This window comes from Amphiura filiformis, chromosome 15 (genome assembly GCF_039555335.1).
Source record: "Amphiura filiformis chromosome 15, Afil_fr2py, whole genome shotgun sequence".
NCBI lineage: Eukaryota > Metazoa > Echinodermata > Ophiuroidea > Amphilepidida > Amphiuridae > Amphiura > Amphiura filiformis.
In genome coordinates this window covers 27831340-27853487 of record NC_092642.1, presented here as the reverse complement: position 1 = coordinate 27853487, position 22148 = coordinate 27831340, and the positions used below count along the sequence as shown (strand labels likewise).

The 22148-nt window shown below is 38.2% G+C and overlaps 2 protein-coding genes across 10 annotated transcripts in view; both read right to left on the bottom strand.

The window, feature by feature from the left end:
* Positions 1 to 21572, bottom strand: part of LOC140171448 (uncharacterized) — a 179411-nt gene extending 157839 nt beyond the window's left edge. For 5 of the 8 annotated variants that reach the window (XR_011861600.1, XR_011861601.1, XR_011861602.1 and 2 more), the window contains exons 1-6: positions 21409 to 21572; positions 18396 to 18589; positions 17468 to 17562; positions 14149 to 14293; positions 10505 to 10649; positions 6969 to 7113 (exon numbers count right to left, since the gene is read on the bottom strand). Coding sequence is in view for 1 of the 8 variants with exons in the window: in XM_072194710.1 (XP_072050811.1) it covers positions 9042 to 10409 (1368 nt within the window). In the remaining 7 variants the exon portion in view is untranslated. Of the gene's footprint in view, positions 1 to 6968; positions 7114 to 8347; positions 10650 to 14148; positions 14294 to 17467; positions 17563 to 18395; positions 18590 to 21408 lie in introns of those variants that run through there. The other 3 variants (XR_011861603.1, XR_011861605.1, XM_072194710.1) reach the window with 3 other exon arrangements.
* LOC140172177 (uncharacterized) lies at positions 1634 to 4542 on the bottom strand. Of its 2 annotated transcripts, none has more exons than XM_072195501.1 (2): positions 4044 to 4542; positions 1634 to 3924 (listed from the first exon to the last, which is right to left on the bottom strand). In XM_072195501.1, the coding sequence occupies exon 2, from the start codon at positions 3435 to 3437 to the stop codon at positions 1977 to 1979; it is 1461 nt and encodes a 486-aa protein (XP_072051602.1). In that variant the 5' UTR covers positions 3438 to 3924; positions 4044 to 4542; the 3' UTR covers positions 1634 to 1976. The 2 variants fall into 2 exon arrangements, with proteins under 2 accessions (XP_072051602.1, XP_072051603.1); XM_072195502.1 differs by having other exon boundaries at positions 4164 to 4196.
* Positions 21573 to 22148: the final 576 nt, after the last annotated feature.

Genomic DNA, 22148 nt, shown 5'->3' with positions numbered 1-22148 from the left:
AAAATTATAACCCCCTATTTTTAGTCTGAAATTCTATGACCCCCAGTATATTCATGACCCCCCTTCCGAAGGAAATGACAGCCCCTTAAATGTATTTGACCTTTGACTCAAGACCCACCTCCTAACTTAATTCATAATGTACGATCTTATAATATGAATTTGGTTAATTTTTTTCAAACCTGATTTTTTGGCATATTTGTAATGTTTACACCGGTCACAACTTGCACCTAAAATAAATGGAATCAGCCAAATTTGTTGTGTTTGTAGGTAAACAGAGCAAAGTTCGACATAAAGTCATAATTCAAGAAATTATGACTTTATGTCCGCCCATAGAGCTGTGTGTTAAACGGCCAAAATAACAAGCAGTGTTTCTTTCACGTTACCTCGTTATTTCAGCTCATTATTAGAAAAGGGGTATAATCCTTCTTGTCTTCCATGAGCAACCGCGTCACATCGGGTATAATCTTCCTTCCAGGAGCAACCACTGTGCATGATTGACGGGCTATTCCATTGCTCGTAATAGGGTAGTGTATTTTAGCGGGACAATGCTGGATGTGCACGCGCGCGTGCACGATGTGCAACTTGGCATGTGGCTGTTGGTGTATATGTAGGGGCGTGGTGTGTGGGTGTGTGTATATTGGGGGATGGGGCGTGTTGTCCGAGATGTTAGGAATTATTTAATAATAGTTATTAATATTGGAAGAACATTTTAAACTTGAACTTAAGGCATCATATACGATTTTATACTATTTTAGATTTTCAATTAATAACAAAATAATAAAATAGCATTTAAAAATTATATTAATAGGCCTATTTATTATCATGATTATCGCACGCCATGGTAACAATAACAGAAATGGCACACTTTCCGATTAAAATTTGGGAAACAAATTAATTTAAAAAAATAATAATAATAAAAACAATCTTTCTTAAACCAAATTTTCATGAAATTGAGGGCCATCAATAAACCAAAATGCACCCCGAATCTGTCGCACATCCCGGTAGTAGGCCTACCCTCCTTTCCACCCCCGTTGCCCTAAACTAGACGTGTATTATAACCGCCACGAGTATTTTTTTACCTGTAGGCAAGCTCACCCCTACAGTCGCAATAGTTCTAGCCCAGATAGCTTTTAACTCACGCCTACTAATAACGTACTTTCATCAAGTGATGGCGCTATAAGGTTTACCACGGAAGCTGTTTGGTTTACCCTATATGCATTATTACTAGTATTGTTTCAGCATTTTGAGTATATAATGACAAATTTAAAATTTGAAGGAAATCGTACATTAAGCCTTTAACCACCAACTACTTGAGCATGAGATACATTTTTGCATTTTTCTCAAAAACTAATAACACAGTAGTAACAAAAGTTATGTATATTATAGGGGCAAGGAATCCAATTACTACACTGGAGTTTCAGTGACCCAAGACAAGTGGTTTGTTATTTATGATAAGAAATAAGGTACCGCTAGAGTGTACCTCATTTCCTATCATAATTTTATATACTGAACTGTTTGTCTTGAATCACTGAAATTTCAGTGTAGTAATTGGATTCCTTGCCCCAAAAATATACATAAGTTTTGTTACCAGTTTGTTATTAATTTTTGAGAAAAATACAAAAATGTTCACAAATTTACCACAGGGGTGGAGTGCCCCCTTAATAATGCGGATATGGACACACATTCTTGCTTGGATCAATATATATCGCACTATCACGAGCACAAATAAAGGGACGCCTAGCATTATTTCACATCAGATATTCACACCAAGTTATGTTTCTTTCGTGTGAGTTCTGATGTAGTATGTGATACCATTCTTGGAAGCAAACATTTCTGACTATATTAACATTGACAGTCTGGTTATTTTTCCTTGGTGCAAGTTCTAATATGGTTCACAAGGCCACTTCTTTGGGCAAAACATTTCTGACAGTACTCACACTGAAAGGGTTTCTCTTTGGTGTGAATTTTAATATGGTTCACAAGGCCACTTTTTCGGGTAAAACATTTCTGACAGTACTCACACTGAAAGGGTTTCTCTTGGTGTGAATTCTGATGTGGTTCACAAGGTAACTGTTTCGGGTAAAACATTTCTGACAATACTCACACTGAAAGGGTTTTTCTTTGGTGTGAATTCTGGTATGGCACGCAAGGTCACTTCTTTGGGCAAAACATTTCTGACAGTACTCACACTGAAAGGGTTTCTCTTTGGTGTGAATTCTAATGTGGTTCACAAGGTAACTGTTTCGGTCAAAACATTTCTGACAATACTCACACTGTAAGGGGTTTTCTTTGGTGTGAATTCTGGTATGGCACGCAAGGTCACATCTTTGGGCAAAACATTTCTGACAGTACTCACACTGAAAGGGTTTTTCTTTGGTGTGAATTCTGGTATGGCCCACAAGGCCACTTCTTTGGGCAAAACCTTTCTGACAGTACTCACACTGATAGGGTTTCTCTTTGGTGTGAATTCTGATATGGCGCACAAGGACACTTCTTTCGGCAAAACATTTCTGACAGTAATCACACTGATATGCTTTTTCCTTGGTGTGAATAGTACTGACATGGTGTGTGAGACCTGATCCACTAACAAAACATTTCTGACAATATTTACACTGGTAGGGTTTCTCCTTGGTGTGAGTCCTAATATGGTCCACAAGACTTGTTCTACGAGTAAAACATTTCTGGCAGTACTCACACTGGAAGAGTTCCTTTTTAGTGTGAGTTCTAATATGTAATGTGAGGGAATGCTTTTGGGCAAAACATTTGTGACAGTACTCACACCGATATGGTTTTTCTTTGGTGTGAATTCTGATATGGTCAACAAGGACACTTTTTCGGGCAAAACATCTTTGACAGTACTCACACTGAAATGGTTTCTCCTTGGTGCGAGTTCGGATATGATCCACAAGGCCACGTTTTTGGGCAAAACATTTTTGACAGTGCTCGCACTGAAAGGGTTTTTCATTGGTGTGAATTCTAATATGGCTCACAAGGCTGCTTATTTGAGCAAAACATTTCTGACAATACTCACACTGATATGGTTTCTCCATGGTGTGAGTAGTTCTGATATGGTATGTGAGACCAAATCTTTGAGCAAAGGATTTCTGACAATATTCACACTGGTAGGGTTTTTCCTTGGTATGAGTCCTGATATGGGCAACAAGGCCTTTTTTAATCCCAAAACATTTCTGGCAGTACTCACACTGAAAGAGTTCCTTTTTAGTATGAGTTGCAATATGGGATTTGAGATAATGCTTTTGGGCAAAACATTTCTGACAGTACTGGCACTGATAGGGTATTTCACTGACATTCAACCTTTTACACCGGTAGTACCACAGCTTCTTGTGGCTATGCATATATCTTAGTAGCTCACCATATTTCAATAAGCTCTTCGGACAAAATAAACTTTTGCATCTAAGAGCCCACACATATTTCATCTTACTAGAGTACCTGTTGCTGTGACGGCACTGTAGCTGTACGTGAGAGCACCACCAGCATCAGATAGTGATGCTGTTTGACCCCCAATGACCCCATATGACCTGTGACCCTAGATGACCTTGCCTCGATCCCCTTTGACCTTTGATGACCTCAGTTTTATTTTATACATCCGTTTGAAATGTAGAAATCATTTTCAGCTATGAATGCTGGGAAGACATTGCAGTCCTCGCAGGGAATGGTGAAATCTTCCTGTTCCTGTCATATTGAGAATTTGTACCATGTTTAAGCCCTCGTATCAAGGATTCCACCCACCAAGTCTGTGCCCGATCGGACAAAGTTTGAAATTTGAACCCCTCCGTAATGACCTTTGACCTCGGTTGACCTCAATGGTATTTTGCGCATATATTCCCCTCGTAGCAAGGATTCCACCCACCAAGTTTGAGCCCGATCGGACAAAGTTTGAAATTTAACCCCCTCCATAATGACCTTGACCTTGGTTGACCTCGATTTTATTTCGGGCATATATTCCCCTCGCATCAAGGATTCTACCCACCAAGTTTGAGCCCAATCGGACAAAGTTTGAAATTTGACCCCTCCGTAATGACCTTTGACCTCGGTTGACCTCGATTTTATTTCGGGAATATATTCCCCTCGTATCAAGGATTCCACCCACCAAGTTTGAGCCCGATCAGACAAAGTTTGAAATTTGACCCCTCCGTAATGACCTTTGACCTCGGTTGACCTCAATTTTATTTCGGCATATATTTGCCTCGTATCAAGGATTCCACCCACCAAATTTGAGCCCGATCGGACAAAGTTTGAAATTTGACCCTCCGTAATGACCTTTGACCTCGGTTGACCTCAATTTTATTTCGGGCATATATTCGCCTCGTATCAAGGATTCCACCCACCAAGTTTGGGCCCGATCGGACAAAGTTTGAAATTTTGACCTTTGACCTTGACCTCCGATGACCTTAAAAACTACCCCATAAACGTGGAATACCCGATACCTATCTATATCCGAAATGTCGGAACGATGCGTCGAAGCGCGGCGAAACGCATAGCCGGACAGACGGAGCTCACGATTTTATTAGTATAGAACTAGTGCACCTGCGGCTGTGAGAGCCCAGATGCTGTGAGAGCACTGGCATGATAGTGATACTGTTTGACCCCAGATGACCTTTGAACTCGGATGACCTTGCTTTTTTCATGCTCCCTCAGTCATAATGGCGGATTCCACCTATCAAGTTTAAGCCCAATAGGGCAAAGTTTAAATTTAGCCCCTACATGACCTTTGACCTCGGTTGACCTCAATTTTGTTTTGCGCATATATTCCCCTCGTATCAAGGATTGCACCCACCAAGTTTGAACCCGATAGGACAAAGTTTGAAATCCATGACCTTTGACCTCTGACCTCGGATGACCTCCATATAATGTTTTTCATGCTCCCCTCATACGGTTAAGGTTTCACCCACCAAGTTTGAGCCCGATCGACAAAGTTTGAAATTTGACTCCTCCGTAATGACCTTTGACCTCGGTTGACCTCGATTTTATTTCCCGCATTATATTCCCCTCCTATCAAGGATTCCACCCACCAAGTTTGGGCCCGATCGGACAAAGTTTGAAATTTTGACCTTTGACCTTGACCTCCGATGACCTTCAAAACCACATGGCCAACATGCTTTTCCCTATACCTATCTATATGCGAAATTTCAGCGTGATGCGTCGAAGCACGGCGAAACGCATAGCCGGACAGACAGAGACCGCTTATTATTTTAGTATAGTAGATGTCGCCGGACAGACAGAGACCGCTTATTATTTTAGTATAGTAGATGTCTATTAAGATGGCTTTTCCATTTGTCCAAAGAATAATGCTTGATGCGGCAAAATGCACAGGTAAATGGTTTCAAAAGTTTCATTTCCCCTGTTACTGATTTCATTTTGCCTGTTGCAGAGTTAAGTCTACATGAACCCAACAATATTGAAAGATGTAGATCAAGTTATGGTACATGTACTATGTGCACCTCAAACCCACCATGAAAGTAAATTTGACTAAAGATGAAGATGTCCTTCAGTGGAGCCACATGAGTTCAAGGCCACAATCCCCATTATCTTCTGTATTAGTACTGGTTCTACTTTTGTTAATTTCCAATTACAGATTTATCAGTGGATCCAAATACTGATATGGTTCACAAGGTGACATTTTTGGGCAAAACATTTTTGACAGTACTCGCACTGAAAGGGTTTTTCGTTGGTGTGAATTCTAATATGGCTCAAAAGGCTGCTTCTTCGAGCAAAACATTTCTGGCAATACACTGATATGGTTTCTCCATGGCGTGAGTAACTCTGATATGGTATGTGAGACTAGAACTTTGAGCAAAACATTTCTGGCAGTACTCACACTGGTAGGGTTTCTCCTTGGTGTGAGTCCTGATATGGGCCACAAGGACATGTTTATGAGCAAAACATTTCTGGCAATACTCACACTGATATGGTTTCTCCATGGTGTGAGTAGTTCTGATATGGTATGCGAGACTAGAACTTTGAGTAAAACATTTCTGGCAGTACTCACACTGATAGGGTTTCTCCTTGTTGTGAGTCCTGATATGGGCCACAAGGACATGTTTATTAGCAAAACATTTCTGGCAATACTCACACTGATATGGTTTCTCCATGGTGTGAGTAGTTCTGATATGGTATGCGAGACTAGAACTTTGAGTAAAACATTTCTGGCAGTACATACACTGATAGAGTTCCATTTTAGTGTGAGTTAAAATATGGGAGTTGAGGTCATGCTTTTGGGCAAAACATTTCTGACAGTACTCACACTGATAGGGTTTCTCACTGACATTCAACTTTTTACACCGGTAGTACCATAGCTTCCTGTGGCTATGCAAACATCTTAGCAGCTCACCATTTTTTAACACGTTTTTCGGACAAAACACACTTTTGCATCTATGAGCCCACACATATTTAAGCATACTAGTGCACCTGTAGCTTTGCAGCAATGCATTCTGGGTAGACATTACAGTGCATTTCAAATTGGGCAGACAGCCAAAAGCTGAATGAAACTTGTCCATAGTTGCCCATTACACATCTTTGTATCCACTTGCTGCTGCTTTTGCTATCCAGTTAGTATTTTGCCCCTAGATGACCTTTGACCTCGAGGGGCCCTTCAAAACCACCCAGTCAACATGCTTTTCCCGTCACCTACCCATATCCGAAATTTCGGCTCGATGCGTTAAAGCGCGGCGGAACGCATAGCCGGACAGACAGATAGACAGACAGATAGACAGATACAGCCCGCTTATTATTTTATTAGTAAAGATGTCTATTAAGATGTTTTTTCAATTTGTCCAAAGAATAATGCTTAATGCCGCAAAATGCACAGGTAAATGGTTTCAAAAGTTTCGTTTCCCCTGTTACTGATTTCATTTTGCCTGTTGCAGAGTAAAGTCTACATGAATCCAACAATATTGAAAGATGTAGATCAAGTTACGGTACATGTACTATGTGCACCTCAAACCCACCATGAAAGTAAATTTTACTAAAGATGAAGATGTCCTTCAGTGGAGTCACATGAGTTCAAGACCACAATCCCCACTTTCTTCTGTCTTAATCCTGGTTCTACTTTTATAAGTTGCCAATTGCAGATTTATCAGTGGATCCAAATATCTGTAATGTTATAACATAGCAGTTGCAAAATAAGCCAGTCAGTCTAGCAGTTTAGGAGGTTGTCATTTACTTCGGAAGGGGGGGGGTCATGAAGATGTTGTTGACTGGAGTCAATTTTTATGACCCCCTGTCTTGGGTCGAAAATTTTCATGCCCCCCAATCCGCTCTACACAGACTTACGACAAATTATTCATTTCTGAACTAAGACATTGTGGAGCGGGTATAAATTTTGTATTATACAACTTAAGATTGTGCGCACTGTATTTTGATTTTTAAGTTAAAGAATATGTGTGCAGCACATGAAATTAACCCCTTATTTAGGGTGTTACAAAATTATAACCCCCGCCCTATTTTGGGTCTCGAAATTCTATGACCCCCCAGTATATTCATAAACCCCCTTCCAAAGAAAATGCCAGCCCCCTTGACCCTATTTGACCTTTGAGTTCTGATGTAGTAGTAGGGATGACCAGCGCAACAGCTAACTCATTTGGCCATCTTTTTGTGTTTTAACATGCAGCACTGAACACACACACAATTTCATAATGGATCTAGGCTTAAGTGCACACACAATGCATCAGTAGTATAATTATTATCAGGCTGTTTGTCAGATAGGCAAAAACATGTTTTGAAAAAGTCCCAATATGCACCCCTAAATATCAATTAATATATCTATAACTTGGCCAATCAGCTGACAGGAAGTCCCCCTCTGGTAAAGCTGAGTTTATGCTTTCAACTACCGTACCCATAATTTTTCGTCCACAGCTAGCTAAAGTGAAATATACAGGTTATTTGTATAAAAGAGTGCTTTTATTGTAAATTTTCTCCAAATCCCAAGATATAGGCGAGTAAATTTTTTGTATACAATACTATATATATCTAATTCCATGTGCAATTTCATAAAATTTCATTACTATTTAGGGGTGCATATTGGATGAAGAAATTTAGACCCTCTTTTTAATCGCATTAAGAATTATACAGTACCGTAGGCCAAAACTTGCGTCATCCAATATAACTTGGAATTTAGAGAAAATTTGCCATAAAATCTTATTTTGATGCTGTAAATTTCACTTCAGCTAGCAGTCAGTAACTGTCACATAGTTCATGTCTAACACCCCATGAGAAGCTGAGCACATGGATAAGTCTCATGTGTAAAAATGTATCGTTAAATTTTGACAACTTGTTATTTAAGTAGAAAACATGTAATTAAGTTAATCTGTAGTGACGAATTTTTATGCAAGGTTTCCGAATTTTGCACTTTTTTGGACTTTGGATGCAAAATTCGGAAACCTCGCACAAAAAATCGTCAATACAAATCAACTTTATTACATGTTTTGTGACTTAAATAACAAGTTGTCAAAATTTGGTAATAACATTTTTTTGGTCAAATTTGTTCATAATTTTTCTTCCATGACTGCCACCTTGGATTTGTACAAAGAAATATAGAACAAAAAGGCAATTTCACAAGACCAGATCTCCGAATGCATTTATGAAAACCTGTATTTATAAATGATTTCTTGTGAGTATTTGTATAAATCATGTAATCCATTTTCAAGGGTTACTGAAAAGGTGTTTTTTAAAATTATTAAATTTTGTGCCATTTTTCCTTGGTCTCCATAATCTGTCCAAACTGCCTATTCAAAACATGCATATAAAATTGGCCATAACTTCAGAACCATTTATCCTATTGAGGTCATTTAAAGACTGAAATGCTCCATTAAATGAGCTCTTTAATATACATTGTAAGGTATGATTCTACAATACAGGAGAAACTTCAAATTTTCATGGTCATCCCTAGTAGTAGGTGATACCATTCTTGGAAGTAAACATTTCTGACTATACTAACATTGACAGTCTGGTTATTTTTCCTCTGTGCAAATTCTAATATGGTTCAAAAGGGCACTTCTATGGGCAAAACATTTCTGACAGTACTAACACTGAAAGGGTTTCTCCTTAGTGTGAGTTCTGATATGGCGCACAAGGGCACTTCTTCGAGCAAAACATTTCTGACAGTACTCACACTGAAAGGGTTTCTCTTTGGTGTGAATTCTGATATGGTCCACAAGGGTACGCTTTAGGGCAAAACATTTCTGACAGTAATCACACTGATATGGTTTTTCCTTGGCGTGAGTTCTGATATGGTATGTGAGACCAGCGCTATGAACAAAGCATTTCTGACAATACTCACACTGGTAGGGTTTCTCCTTGGTGTGAGTCCTGATATGCTTCACAAGACCATATTTATTTGTAAAACATTTCTGGCAGTACTCACACTGAAAGGGTTTCTCTTTGGTGTGAAATCTGATGTGTTCCACAAGGGCACTTCTTCGGGCAAAACATCTCTGACAGTACTCACACTGATACGGTTTCTCTTTGGTGTGAGTACTGATATGGTTCACAAGGTGACATTTTTGGGCAAAACATTTTTGACAGTACTCGCACTGAAAGGGTTTTTCGTTGGTGTGAATTCTAATATGGCTCAAAAGGCTGCTTCTTTGAGCAAAACATTTCTGGCAATACTCACACTGATATGGTTCCTCCATGACGTGAATAACTCTGATATGGTATGTGAGACTAGAACTTTGAGCAAAACATTTCTGGCAGTACTCACACTGGTAGGGTTTCTCCTTGGTGTGAGTCCTGATATGGGCCACAAGGACATGTTTATGAGCAAAACATTTCTGGCAATACTCACACTGATATGGTTTCTCCATGGTGTGAGTAGTTCTGATATGGTATGCGAGACTAGAACTTTGAGTAAAACATTTCTGGCAGTACTCACACTGATAGGGTTTCTCCTTGGTGTGAGTCCTGATATGGGCCACAAGGACATGTTTATTAGCAAAACATTTCTGGCAATACTCACACTGATATGGTTTCTCCATGGTGTGAGTAGTTCTGATATGGTATGCGAGACTAGAACTTTGAGTAAAACATTTCTGGCAGTACACACACTGATAGAGTTCCATTTTAGTGTGAGTTAAAATATGGGAGTTGAGGTCATGCTTTTGGGCAAAACATTTCTGACAGTACTCACACTGATAGGGTTTCTCACTGACATTCAACTTTTTACACCGGTAGTACCATAGCTTCCTGTGGCTATGCAAACATCTTAGCAGCTCACCATTTTTTAATACGTTTTTCGGACAAAACACACTTTTGCATCTATGAGCCCACACATATTTAAGCATATGTCTATTAAGATGGTTTTTCAATTTGTCCAAAGAATAATGCTTAATGCCGCAAAATCCACAGGTAAATGGTTTCAAAAGTTTCGTTTCCCCTGTTACTGATTTCATTTTGCCTGTTGCAGAGTAAAGTCTACATGAATCCAACAATATTGAAAGATGTAGATCAAGTTACGGTACATGTACTATATGCACCTCAAACCCACCATGAAAGTAAATTTTACTAAAGATGAAGATGTCCTTCAGTGGAGCCACATGAGTTCAAGACCACAATCCCCACTTTCTTCTGTCTTAATCCTGGTTCTACTTTTATAAGTTGCCAATTGCAGATTTATCAGTGGATCCAAATATCTGAAATGTTACAACATAGCAGTTGCAAAATAAGCCAGTCAGTCTAGCAGTTTAGGAGGTTGTCATTTACTTCGGAAGGGGGGGATCATGAAGATGTTGACTGGAGTCAATTTTTATGACCCCCTGTCTTGGGTCGAAAATTTTCATGCCCCCCCAATCCGTCTACACAGACTTACGACAAATTATTCATTTCTGGAACTAAGACATTGTGGAGCGGGTATAAATTTTGTATTATACAACTTAAGATTGTGCGCACTGTATTTTGATTTTTAAGTTAAAGAATATGTGTGCAGCACATGAAATTAACCCCTTATTTAGGGTGTTACAAAATTATAACCCCCACCCTATTTTGGGTCTCAAATTCTATGACCCCGCAGTATATTCATAAACCCCCTTCCAAAGAAAATGCCAGCCCCCTTGACCCTATTTGACCTTTGAGTTCTGATGTAGTAGTAGGGATGACCAGCGCAACAGCTAACTCATTTGGACATCTTTTTGTGTTTTAACATGCAGCACTGAATACACACACAATTTCATAATGGATCTAGGCTTGAGTGCACACACAATGCATCAGTAGTATAATTATTATCAGGCTGTTTGTCAGATAGGCAAAAACATGTTTTGAAAAAGTCCCAATATGCACCCCTAAATATCAATTAATATATCTATAACTTGGCCAATCAGCTGACAGGAAGTCCCCCTCTGGTAAAGCTGAGTTTATGCTTTCAACTACCCATAATTTTTTCGTCCACAGCTAGCTAAAGTGAAATCTACAGGTTATTTGTATAAAAGAGTGCTTTTATTGTAAATTTTCTCCAAATCCCAAGATATATTAGGCGAGTAAATTTTTTTGGTGTATACAATACTATACAGGGTGTATCAAAATGATTGGTACCGACGACTTTTCATTTTTGCAGATTTTTTTTACTATGTTTTGTACCAGTTTGGGGTTAATTGTTTACATATTTGAAATGATAGTGCTTTTATCTTCTCTACGAATTTTAGATCTTAAAGATAGCACATTCGGTTCTGAAGTTACATGATTCTAAAGGAAAGTAGGTGTTTTACACTTTTCATCGTAACGCTGGATCCGTAGCGCACCATTTTCAAGCTGTTGCGATTTTATTACAAATACCTGTCGAGAATGATATTTATGTTGAAGATCTTGGAAATGTTTTATTTTTTCCTTGCATATTTCTTCATTCACGATGTGTTCTAATCAATATTTATTGGTTGATAGTAATGTCAAAGCCGTAATACCTTATTAACTTGAATTAAGAGCATGTATGCAATAAACATTTCAAGCATCCAGTGAACATATTCATCTTGTTGTGTATAAGTAAAATCATGATTACGCCGATCTTCATTTAATTGACAATAGCTCCCAGATGCATCAACCTTTCATCGTCAGATTATTAGATCAATAAGTTAACATATGCCCCTTTCTATTTATAGTACAAAAACAATATTAATTAGCAATCTTATATTTTTGATATATTTTTGAAAATGTCACATGTCCCGGTACCAATCATTTTGATTCACCCTGTATATATCTAATTCCATGTGCAATTTCATAAAATTTCATTACTATTTAGGGGTGCATATTGGATGAAGAAATTTAGACCCTCTTTTTAATTGCATTCAGAATTATACAGTACCGTGAGGCCAAAACTTGCGCCATCCAATAACTTGGAATTTAGAGAAAATTTGCTGTAAAATCTAATTTTGATGCTGTAAATTTCACTTCAGCTAGCAGTCAGTAACTGTCACATAGTTCATGTCTAACACCCCATGAGAAGCTGAGCACATGGATAAGTCTCATGTGTAAAAATGTATCGCTAAATTTTGACAACTTGTTATTTAAGTAGAAAAACATGTAATTAAGTTAATCTGTAGTGACGAATTTTTATGCAAGGTTTCCGAATTTTGCACTTTTTTGGACTTTGGATGCAAAATTCGGAAACCTCGCACAAAAAATCGTCAATGCAAATCAACTTTATTACATGTTTTGTGACTTAAATAACAAGTTGTCAAAATTTGGTAATAACATTTTTTTGGTCAAATTTGTTCATTTTTTCTTCCATGACTGCCACCTTGGATTTGTACAAAGAAATATAGAACAAAAAGGCAATTTCACAAGACCAGATCTCCGAATGTATTTATGAAAACCTGTATTTATAAATGATTTCTTGTGAGTATTTGTATAAATCATGTAATCCATTTTCAAGGGTTACTGAAAAGGTGTTTTTTGAAAATACTGAATTTGAAACTGGAAATTATTAAATTTTGTGCCATTTTTCCTTGGTCTCCATAATCTGTCCAAACTGCCTATTCAAAACATGCATATAAAATTGGCCATAACTTCAGAACCATTTATCCTATTGAGGTCATTTAAAGACTGAAATGCTCCATTAAATGAGCTCTTTAATATACATTGTAAGGTATGATTCTACAATACAGGAGAAACTTCAAATTTTCATGGTCATCCCTAGTAGTAGGTGATACCATTCTTGGAAGTAAACATTTCTGACTATACTAACATTGACAGTCTGGTTATTTTTCCTCTGTGCAAATTCTAATATGGTTCAAAAGGGCACTTCTATGGGCAAAACATTTCTGACAGTACTAACACTGAAAGGGTTTCTCCTTAGTGTGAGTTCTGATATGGCGCACAAGGGCACTTCTTCGAGCAAAACATTTCTGACAGTACTCACACTGAAAGGGTTTCTCTTTGGTGTGAATTCTGATATGGTCCACAAGGGTACGCTTTAGGGTAAAACATTTTTGACAGTACTCACACTGAAAGGGTTTCTCTTTGGTGTGAATTCTGATATGGCACACAAGGGCACTTCTTTGGGCAAAACATTTCTGACATGTACAGTAATCACACTGATATGGTTTTTCCTTGGTGTGACTAGTTCTAATATGGTATGTGAGACCAAATCTTTGAGCAAAGGATTTCTGACAATATTCCCACCGGAAGGGCGGCTCCTTGGTATGCGTCCTGATATGGACCACAAGGCCGCTTTTACTCAAAAATATTTCTGGCAGTACTCGCACTGAAAGAGGTCTTCTTTAGTGTGAGTTCCAGTATGGGATTTGAGGTAATGCTTTTGTGCAAAAGATTTCTGACAGTACTGGCACTGATAGGGTTTCTCACTGACGTTCAACTTTTTACACCGGTAGTACCATAGCTTCTTGTGGCTATGCAAACATCTTAGCAGCTCACCATTTTTTAATACGTTTTTCAGACAAAACACACTTTTGCATCTATGAGCCCACACATATTTAAGCATATGTCTATTAAGATGGGTTTTCAATTTGTCCAAAGAATAATGCTTAATGCCGCAAAATGCACAGGTAAATGGTTTCAAAAGTTTCATTTCCCCTGTTACTGATTTCATTTTGCCTGTTGCAGAGTAAAGTCTACATGAACCCAACAATATTGAAAGATGTAGATCAAGTTACGGTACATGTACTATGTGCCCCTCAAACCCACCATGAAAGTAAATTTTACTTAAGATGAAGATGTCCTTCAGTGGAGCCACATGAGTTCAAGGCTACAATCCCCATTATCTTCTGTATTAGTACTGGTTCTACTTGGGTTAGTTTCCAATTGCAGATTTATCAGTGGATCCAAATATCTGAAATGTTACAACATAAATTGCATGTTTCACCAAATAAAATGGAAAAAAATAAGGAGATCCACAAATAACAGAGACTTGATCTTTGACTAAAATTTTTCCAAAATAGAATAGGGTAGCTTTATTTGATGCCATGGATATGAAATATGTGTGTTTTGGTTTTGTCAATACATTTTAATCCATTATAAATTTTGGTTTTGGCAGTTTGGCAAATTTTTAACTTTCAAAAAGCTCCAATAAGGTTGCAATATTTATTCACGCTGTGAATCCTTTTTTTGTCTGATATCCAGTCACTCATACACAGGAGTAGCTCACAGGTAATCAATATATTGTTTATTCAATTCTATGGTGATTGTTGCAAATTACAAAGTTGAGCCTATTACATTATCTTAATCACATAATGATGACAATTGACAATGACATTGAGCTATTGACCTCTCTTTTCATGATAGTGATTCTGATTCTTAAACCCTATCTGAAGTGTTATATTTACCATTCTTGAGTTATAAAAAAAGTCAAAGGTCACATTTTTGGCTCTATGGGGGTCAAAAACATCAAAGTGCTCCGATTTTGACAAAAGAAGTGTCAACTTTTTTATTTTAATAAAACAATTAAAATAATTGCACAATCAGGGGTAACACTAGGTTTTAAAACCAGTGGTTCTAAAAAACCTGAAAACCAGAAAAATGTGGGCACAAAACAAAAACCAAGGCCTTTTATTTGCAATCCTGTTAGGGGCTTTATATCATGTTCATTTAGTGAACAGTGAGAACACCAACCCTTTGAAAACATAGGCCTAGTCCTGACCTAACACTAACTCCAGCAGGGTACACCCCGCCAGTCCGAACCACCGTCAGTCCGAAATTTTTAGGGTTAGGGTTCCTAACCCTAACAATAAAAATTCAGACTGATGGTGGTACGGATCGACTGACGGTGTTTCGGACTGATGGGGAGACCCTTCCAGCCTTCACCTCCTGAACCCCTACATCATGCTAAGCAAACCTTAACCCTGATCCTAAAACTAAAATAATTCAAACCAAACAAAAAAAATTATGATCACACGATGTGACTCATGGTGCAGAATTCAGCACCCCAAATATCACATGTGAGCCACTAATTTACTGCTATTTTTTTATAGCTACAATTTTAAAACCATTAACATAAATAAGGAGTGCAAATTGGCATATATATGCAATGTGTGCCCATTCACACTGCCGTAATGGCCTCAAAATATGTCCTTTACCGACGGCAGTCATTTGCTGTGCCCTTTAATGAAGTTGCCGTCGGTGCCCCTGCTCCTTCATTATCAAATCATACCAGACTGTTTGTGTGTGTTTTCTACGCTTTTGAGAAATTTCCTTGGTGCCCTTCTCAAATTTTCAACAGATGCCATGATGCCCTCTAGAAATATTACAAACTGCCACGCTATCTTGCCTTTTCAGTGAAAATCCAAGGCAATTATTAACTTGCCCTAAAAAAGTTGTTGTGCCCCTTCAGATCATTAATTCAAGGGCTGTGCGCTATTTTGACAACAGATCGGAATTCGGAGCGATTAATGTGAAATAGTTCTTGGAGTGTTTTTTTGACATTTTGTCTGAAATTATTTTTTCAGACAAAATTACAGAAAATAGCACTGCACATGCAGAAACGCAACTAAGCGCCACCCCTGTGCACAATATAGGATGTGTCCAGCAACATGCAATTCACCTTCTTTCCTCTTTTCAAAAAACAGATAAGAATTTTATAGACCTACCCCTTCAAATCGAAAGTATCTGTATGATTTCATAGAGATCACTGCTGGTGGCAAGTTATTTTAGTGACTGGCAGGTAAAATCAAGACCAAATTTACATTATGAAAAAGTATCAACTGAATCCAAAACTGTAATCCAAAGGATGTGTCCCTCCCCTCCTCACACACTATGAATCCAAAACTGTAATCCAAAGGATGTGTCCCTCCCCTCCTCACACACTATGAATCCAAAACTGTAATCCAAAGGATGCTCCCTCCACACACACACTCCCTGAATTCAAAACTGTAAGCCAGAGAATGCTTCCCTCCCCACAATCACAATTTATAAGATACTGCTCAAGTTATTCTGCAAGTACATATTTGGGAAGCAGTCCTTTGGTGCAGCTGAGCAAACAAGACAGAACAAAGGTCTTCACTCAAGCTGGGAAATATGCAGGTCAGTACCAGGATCACAGGCTTTTCCAAGCACCTTTGCTTGAACCAGGGTCCACTATTAAAAATGTCTATGCCTGTCACTCATTTCATACTTTAATCAAACCAGGTGGTGGTCGCCGTGCATTCTCTAAATTCAGTAAATTTTCATCGTCAACCGTGTAAAACGCTTGAAATATCACAAACAAATAGGCCTATATGTTAATAAATAATATAAATACAAGCTAAAACCGTTGGGGTTCGATAATGAACCCCACAAAACTAACCAAGTATATGGAAAATACCATACGGCCGGGCGCTTTCACAAGTTGCCGGCTCGATGATCGATCATGCCATTCGCCGCCTGATCCAACATGAGAAAACAACAGAGACTGATGCGGAGACTTCCATAGCAATAATTTGCTGGTGATGTGGGTCCATTTTGAAGAGCCCCCTCCCAGTAAGTATATTTGCTAGCCCTGCAGGTAGTGTTGGGTGACTATAAAACCGACTGAAGTCAAAGTCGCAACTGGTAACAACAGGCAGGGACTCAACTTCTGTTATTGTCGACTTTTTACCAGCTTATAATTTAAAATGCCTATTTTATGCCATGAAATCTCCATTGCAGGGACTGTCTTTTGGAACTTGCAGGCGAGCATTAAATAGGTCTGCTGGAGCCTTCAAGGAGAGCTGTTTAGAGCATTTACAATATAATGTAAGGAGAGAATGGTCAACTAAGGAGAGCTACAAAACTGTATAAATCACTCTCCTAGATCAGATATAAGGAGAGCAGTAGAGAGCGATATTATTAATTTTATGTACCTTGGTGTATGAACACATTATTTTTTCATAATTACAACAATCCAACCTACAAAATTTTGTATCCGCCAAAGTCGCTGACAAAGCCAAAGTTGCGACTTTCAAGCTATCGACTAGTTGACTTCAGGAAAGTGCATGTTGCCCAACACTACCTGAAGGGCTCTTGTAAAGTGCACCTTCAAAAAAAAACTTACCAATATGTATAGATCAATGTTCTGGACAGCCAATGAGTCACCAATAGCAGATCATACACCAGTACATGTATGTAATAAAGCATACATGTAATAGCCTCACGGTTGTTTGATGTATATAGAATTGGCTTCATTATTAACTAAAGGCAAACTATAGATGGCGCTATTTATCCTAAATCATATTTATTTATTTGCAAGGGGTAGGTGTTTAATACTGCCTTTAAAACAGTTGGAATAGGTGAAACAAGCAATAAGGCATTTTTATAAACGTATTTTATCAAACAATAAAAGGAGTTGTTTGTATTAAAAGCTTGAAAGAGTAATTTCCAGTAACTAAATAGCGCCACCAATTTTGTAATGAATAGATACATTTTATATCCGAAAAAGCTATAAAAATGCTATAAAAGTGAATAATTTTGTAAAAGAGGGAAAATTTAAGTTGAGAATGACCCAAAAGCATCTATATACATTAGCATGATATCACATTTAGCTGTTCAGGTCTAAAATTTGGTTGTACATGTTTTGTTTGAAAAACTAATAAATGATCCCAGCAAACAACCGTGGCCTACAAAAAGATACAAAAAAATACAGAGTATTGATTTTTAGTTGGTTAACCCTGACAATTAACCCTGCTTTTTGTTATCAAAAGTTAAAGAAAAAATGAAAAAGTAGTTAAGATGAACAAAGAAGTCACTTGGCACCTCCTGGATTAGAACCTTTGACCCCCCACATGCCAATGCCAAGCACACGATCACCGACCGGTACCCACAGTCTACACTGCCCTGGGCTAAGAATTCTGTGAGCATAGCAACCAGGGCTCCAACCACGCGTATACATGGACAGCAGTTGGAGATTGTGACATCACATCCTTATCTGGGAGTAGAAATCACATACATATACCCTCACCTGGGGAACTTAAGTCGCAGCTTACCTGGCTATGGTACGTCCTCTGCTTGGAGTACACTACCTCAGCATGGGATCCCCATGTAAAACACAATTATAAATGCCTTGGAAAAAGTACAAACTCAAGCCGCTCGCTTTGCTTCTGTAGCTCTGTACTAAAAAAAGTACAGCCTTATGCCTGGCACTATCACACAATTGATGGAAGACTTGAACTGGCAGTCCCTAGAGACAAGAAAGAGGATTGCGAGAGTCAGCATGTTTTACAAAATGGTTTATACACGGCTTGCGGGACGGTGATCTACACAACAAAGGGTCATACCATAACATGACCGAATGGTGTGGTACGTATTGGCGACATACATGCGCTGGTAGTAAATTCCAATTTTCTTTGCTTTGCCGTAGTTGTTCGGCTCAAAAATTAAAGGGGATATATCTGACAGTAAAAACTAACATTTTATGGCAAAGAAATGCTAATCTATTTTGTCTGAAAATGTTATAATATGGCTTTAAAAAGGACACGCAGAATAGCATTTATTGTAGGCCTACATGTATGTCTATTATATTTTTATTTATCTTTATGAATAGGTATAATGTATTATTGTTATTTAAAAAATAAAGGGTAATGCATTATCTTTTACACTCAAATAATAATGAGGCAGTAAAACGTAAATAATGGGTGAGGCACACCCATTATGTAAACGTTTTTACTGCCGAGGACACGTTATTTGCGTGTAGTAAAGGATAATGCTGCACCCTTTATTTCTATTCTATTACCAGAAAATAGTGCGATTTAAACAGAAAATATCATTTTTTGGGCACAAATATTTAAAGTTGTTTACTTCAAGGTGGAGCGAGTACGTGTAGGTGACAGCGCGTATCGCGGAAATATTGCACACACAAACAAGCATAATGCTGTGCTTGACCCATTATTGCAGAATAATGGGCTCTCACGTGACGTGTTTTGACAAATCACAGTGCGCAATTTTGAATAATGGGTCATAAGAGTAATAGAATGCGTTATAGGAATTGAAAAATACATCGATCATTTTAATTAGCCCAGAGGTGAATTAGTTAGTAGTAGTAGGCCTATACATTGCTGATCAATATGATTTGTCACTCCGTGACCTCGATTTTAATCGCCCCTAACTGTGAAATGGACTTTCCTTTCAAAGCTTCACAGGCGGATTTAGTGGTATGAACCCTTTAATCGTTAGGAATAATTGACTGGTCCCGTTTTATTCTTGGATCTTGGATGAGATAACCTCCTAAATACTCCTGCGGAGTTTAAACTGGAGGTGTGGTGAGAGTGGACTAATTTTTAATTAATTAATTTTTATGTATTACATTGTTCGAAATGTCTGTAGATATTTCAATGGAAAACAAGAAATAGCAAAATATCAGTAACATCCCATTTTGCCGTAACCCCCCGCCATGGTTGACTCAGGGGTTCTTTTCACGCTGAACACGATGGCGCTATTCACAACATGCGATACTCAATCGTTTAGCCCGAAGAGTATGATAAAAACATAATGTCTTCTTATGACAGGATTACCCGGTATTGCAGGACAGCAAAGTGCGGTTGGTAAAGGAATTCCCGTTATTGCAGGACAAGTAAGTATGTACATGTAGGTATGCTAGGTGAATTCAAATTTGCCATCAAACTGCATCATTTTATATATCAAATTAAAGCCCTTGAGTAAACAAAGCCAAAACTGAAAACCTTTTTTTCATAGCACTTTCTGTAGCAAAGTTACATGTTGTCAAAGATTGACTTTCATCAAAAAGATTCAGCTAGCAAAATTCCCCAAAACGGCATTTCGGGGGTGTTTCTAGATCTTAGTCTCATTATGATAGCAGCTTTTTTTAATGGAACTGCTATCAAAATCCCTCTAAAATTCCATGTGCGATTGTCTTATCACCATAAAAAATCATATATATTTGGGTCAATGACTCAAGTGAAGTATAGAAAGTTACATATTTATGTAGGTTTCCTTCTTCGGCCAGTTGTTTTAAATTTCTATGTAAATATGCATTGCTGACTAGCAAATGTGTTAACTAAAGTTTGCCTGGCATACCTAAAGTATGTCTCGTAAAAAGTCTGTGCGCCCGTACTGGCAGACACCATGACGTACAGTCATAGACCTTAAAATTAAACATCATATTCCGAGGCGCGGAAGTACACCAAATTTGTGTATTATGACCTTTGACATTCTTTTGTGGCGAGTGACATGGTCTTTCAATTCACGCCGAGTGTCCGGCTTCTTCAGTGGTCATGAAACTAAGATAACCTCTGCCCCAATAATCCCAAGCTATTGTCTGAAACTGCACCTCGGAAGATGTATGGTAAGAACTCAGTCCTCAAATGATAGTCATGCATATAACGACAAAAAGATAAGTGACTGACTATCATTGAGGACTGAGTCTACATGATCCTATGACTGTCATGACGTACATGTATTAGGTATCCTAGGTGAATTCAAATTTGCCATCAAATTGCATCGTTTTATATATCAAATTAAAGCCCTTGAGTAAACTAAGCCAAAACTGAAAACATTTTTTTTCATAGCACTTTCCGTAGCAAAGTTACATCTTGTCAAAGATTGACTTTCATCAAAAAGATTCAGCTAGCAAAATTCCCCAAAACGGCATTTCGGGGTGTTTCTAGATCTTAGTCTCATGGCGATGGCAGCTTTTTTTAATGGAACTGCTATCAAAATCCTCTAAAATTCCATGTGCGACTTGATTATCACCATAAAAAATCATATATTTGGGTCAAGTGAAGTATAGAAAACATATTTATGTAGGTTTCCTTCACCCACCTATTCTCGAAAAAATTCAAATTTCTATGTAAATATGCATTGTGTTGGGGCCCCGGTCTCGGCGAATTCGCTGACTAGTAAATGTGTTAACTAAGGTTTGCCTAGGTTACCTACATGTATGATGTAAATGTACAGACAGTGGAAGTGGAGTATCTCGAATCGATTTGAGCAGATTGAGATTGAGAACCAACATCCCAAATGAAGTTCGCAAAACGTTTATACCTGAAATAATAACTGCATCCGGTCTGATAGTGATATGATGTCGTTGAAATGTTACTTTATCGGCGAGAAGATCATGATTTATTCGTATTTTGGACAATGACATTCGTAGCGGCAAGCATACAAAATGGTTGCATCAGAGTGGTTGCATTCAGAATGAAGGGCGCACACCACCAAATCACTCCGCGAGCGATGTAATGTGGATGAGTTCCGGTAAAATCGAAATCTTTTTAGAGGTATTTTGGGTCTTTCTGTGGACTTGTAAGGAAAAGGAGAAGCATGTTATAGCTTAAATAAAACATTGAGACCTATACATGAACTTGGATCGTCCCAAAAGGTGCAAAACACAATTTTTGAATAAAGTAGGCCCGCGGATTGAAAAATGGCCAGAAACGGGTTTTCAGGGTATAGAAGGGGTCGAAAATGGTCATGGTGCTGTTTAAGCGCCCATATCTCGAAAATTAATCACAAGACTACCCGTACATTGAAACATATATTAAATTTTCATCGATTTGCAATCGATTGGTAGTATTTTTATAGTCAATTTGTTGCCGAAAAGGCCTAAAATCGCGCACGGAAAAGGTGTGTTTTCACGTGTGTTTCAATGGGACGCTGTATTGGTGGTGTGCGCCCTGAAGTGCAGCCTGTGGTCCGTGTGTGGGACAGCTTGTCATCACCGCCTGGCACCAGACAAAATTGTGTAATGGCGCCACTTGTAAAAAGTTTTTTGTTCTCGAGTTTCA

Coding starts and splice junctions, on each gene's coding strand:
- LOC140172177 (XM_072195501.1), bottom strand. CDS start 3,437: ATGAAATATGTGTGGGCTCTTAGATGCAAAAGTTTATTTTGTCCGAAG.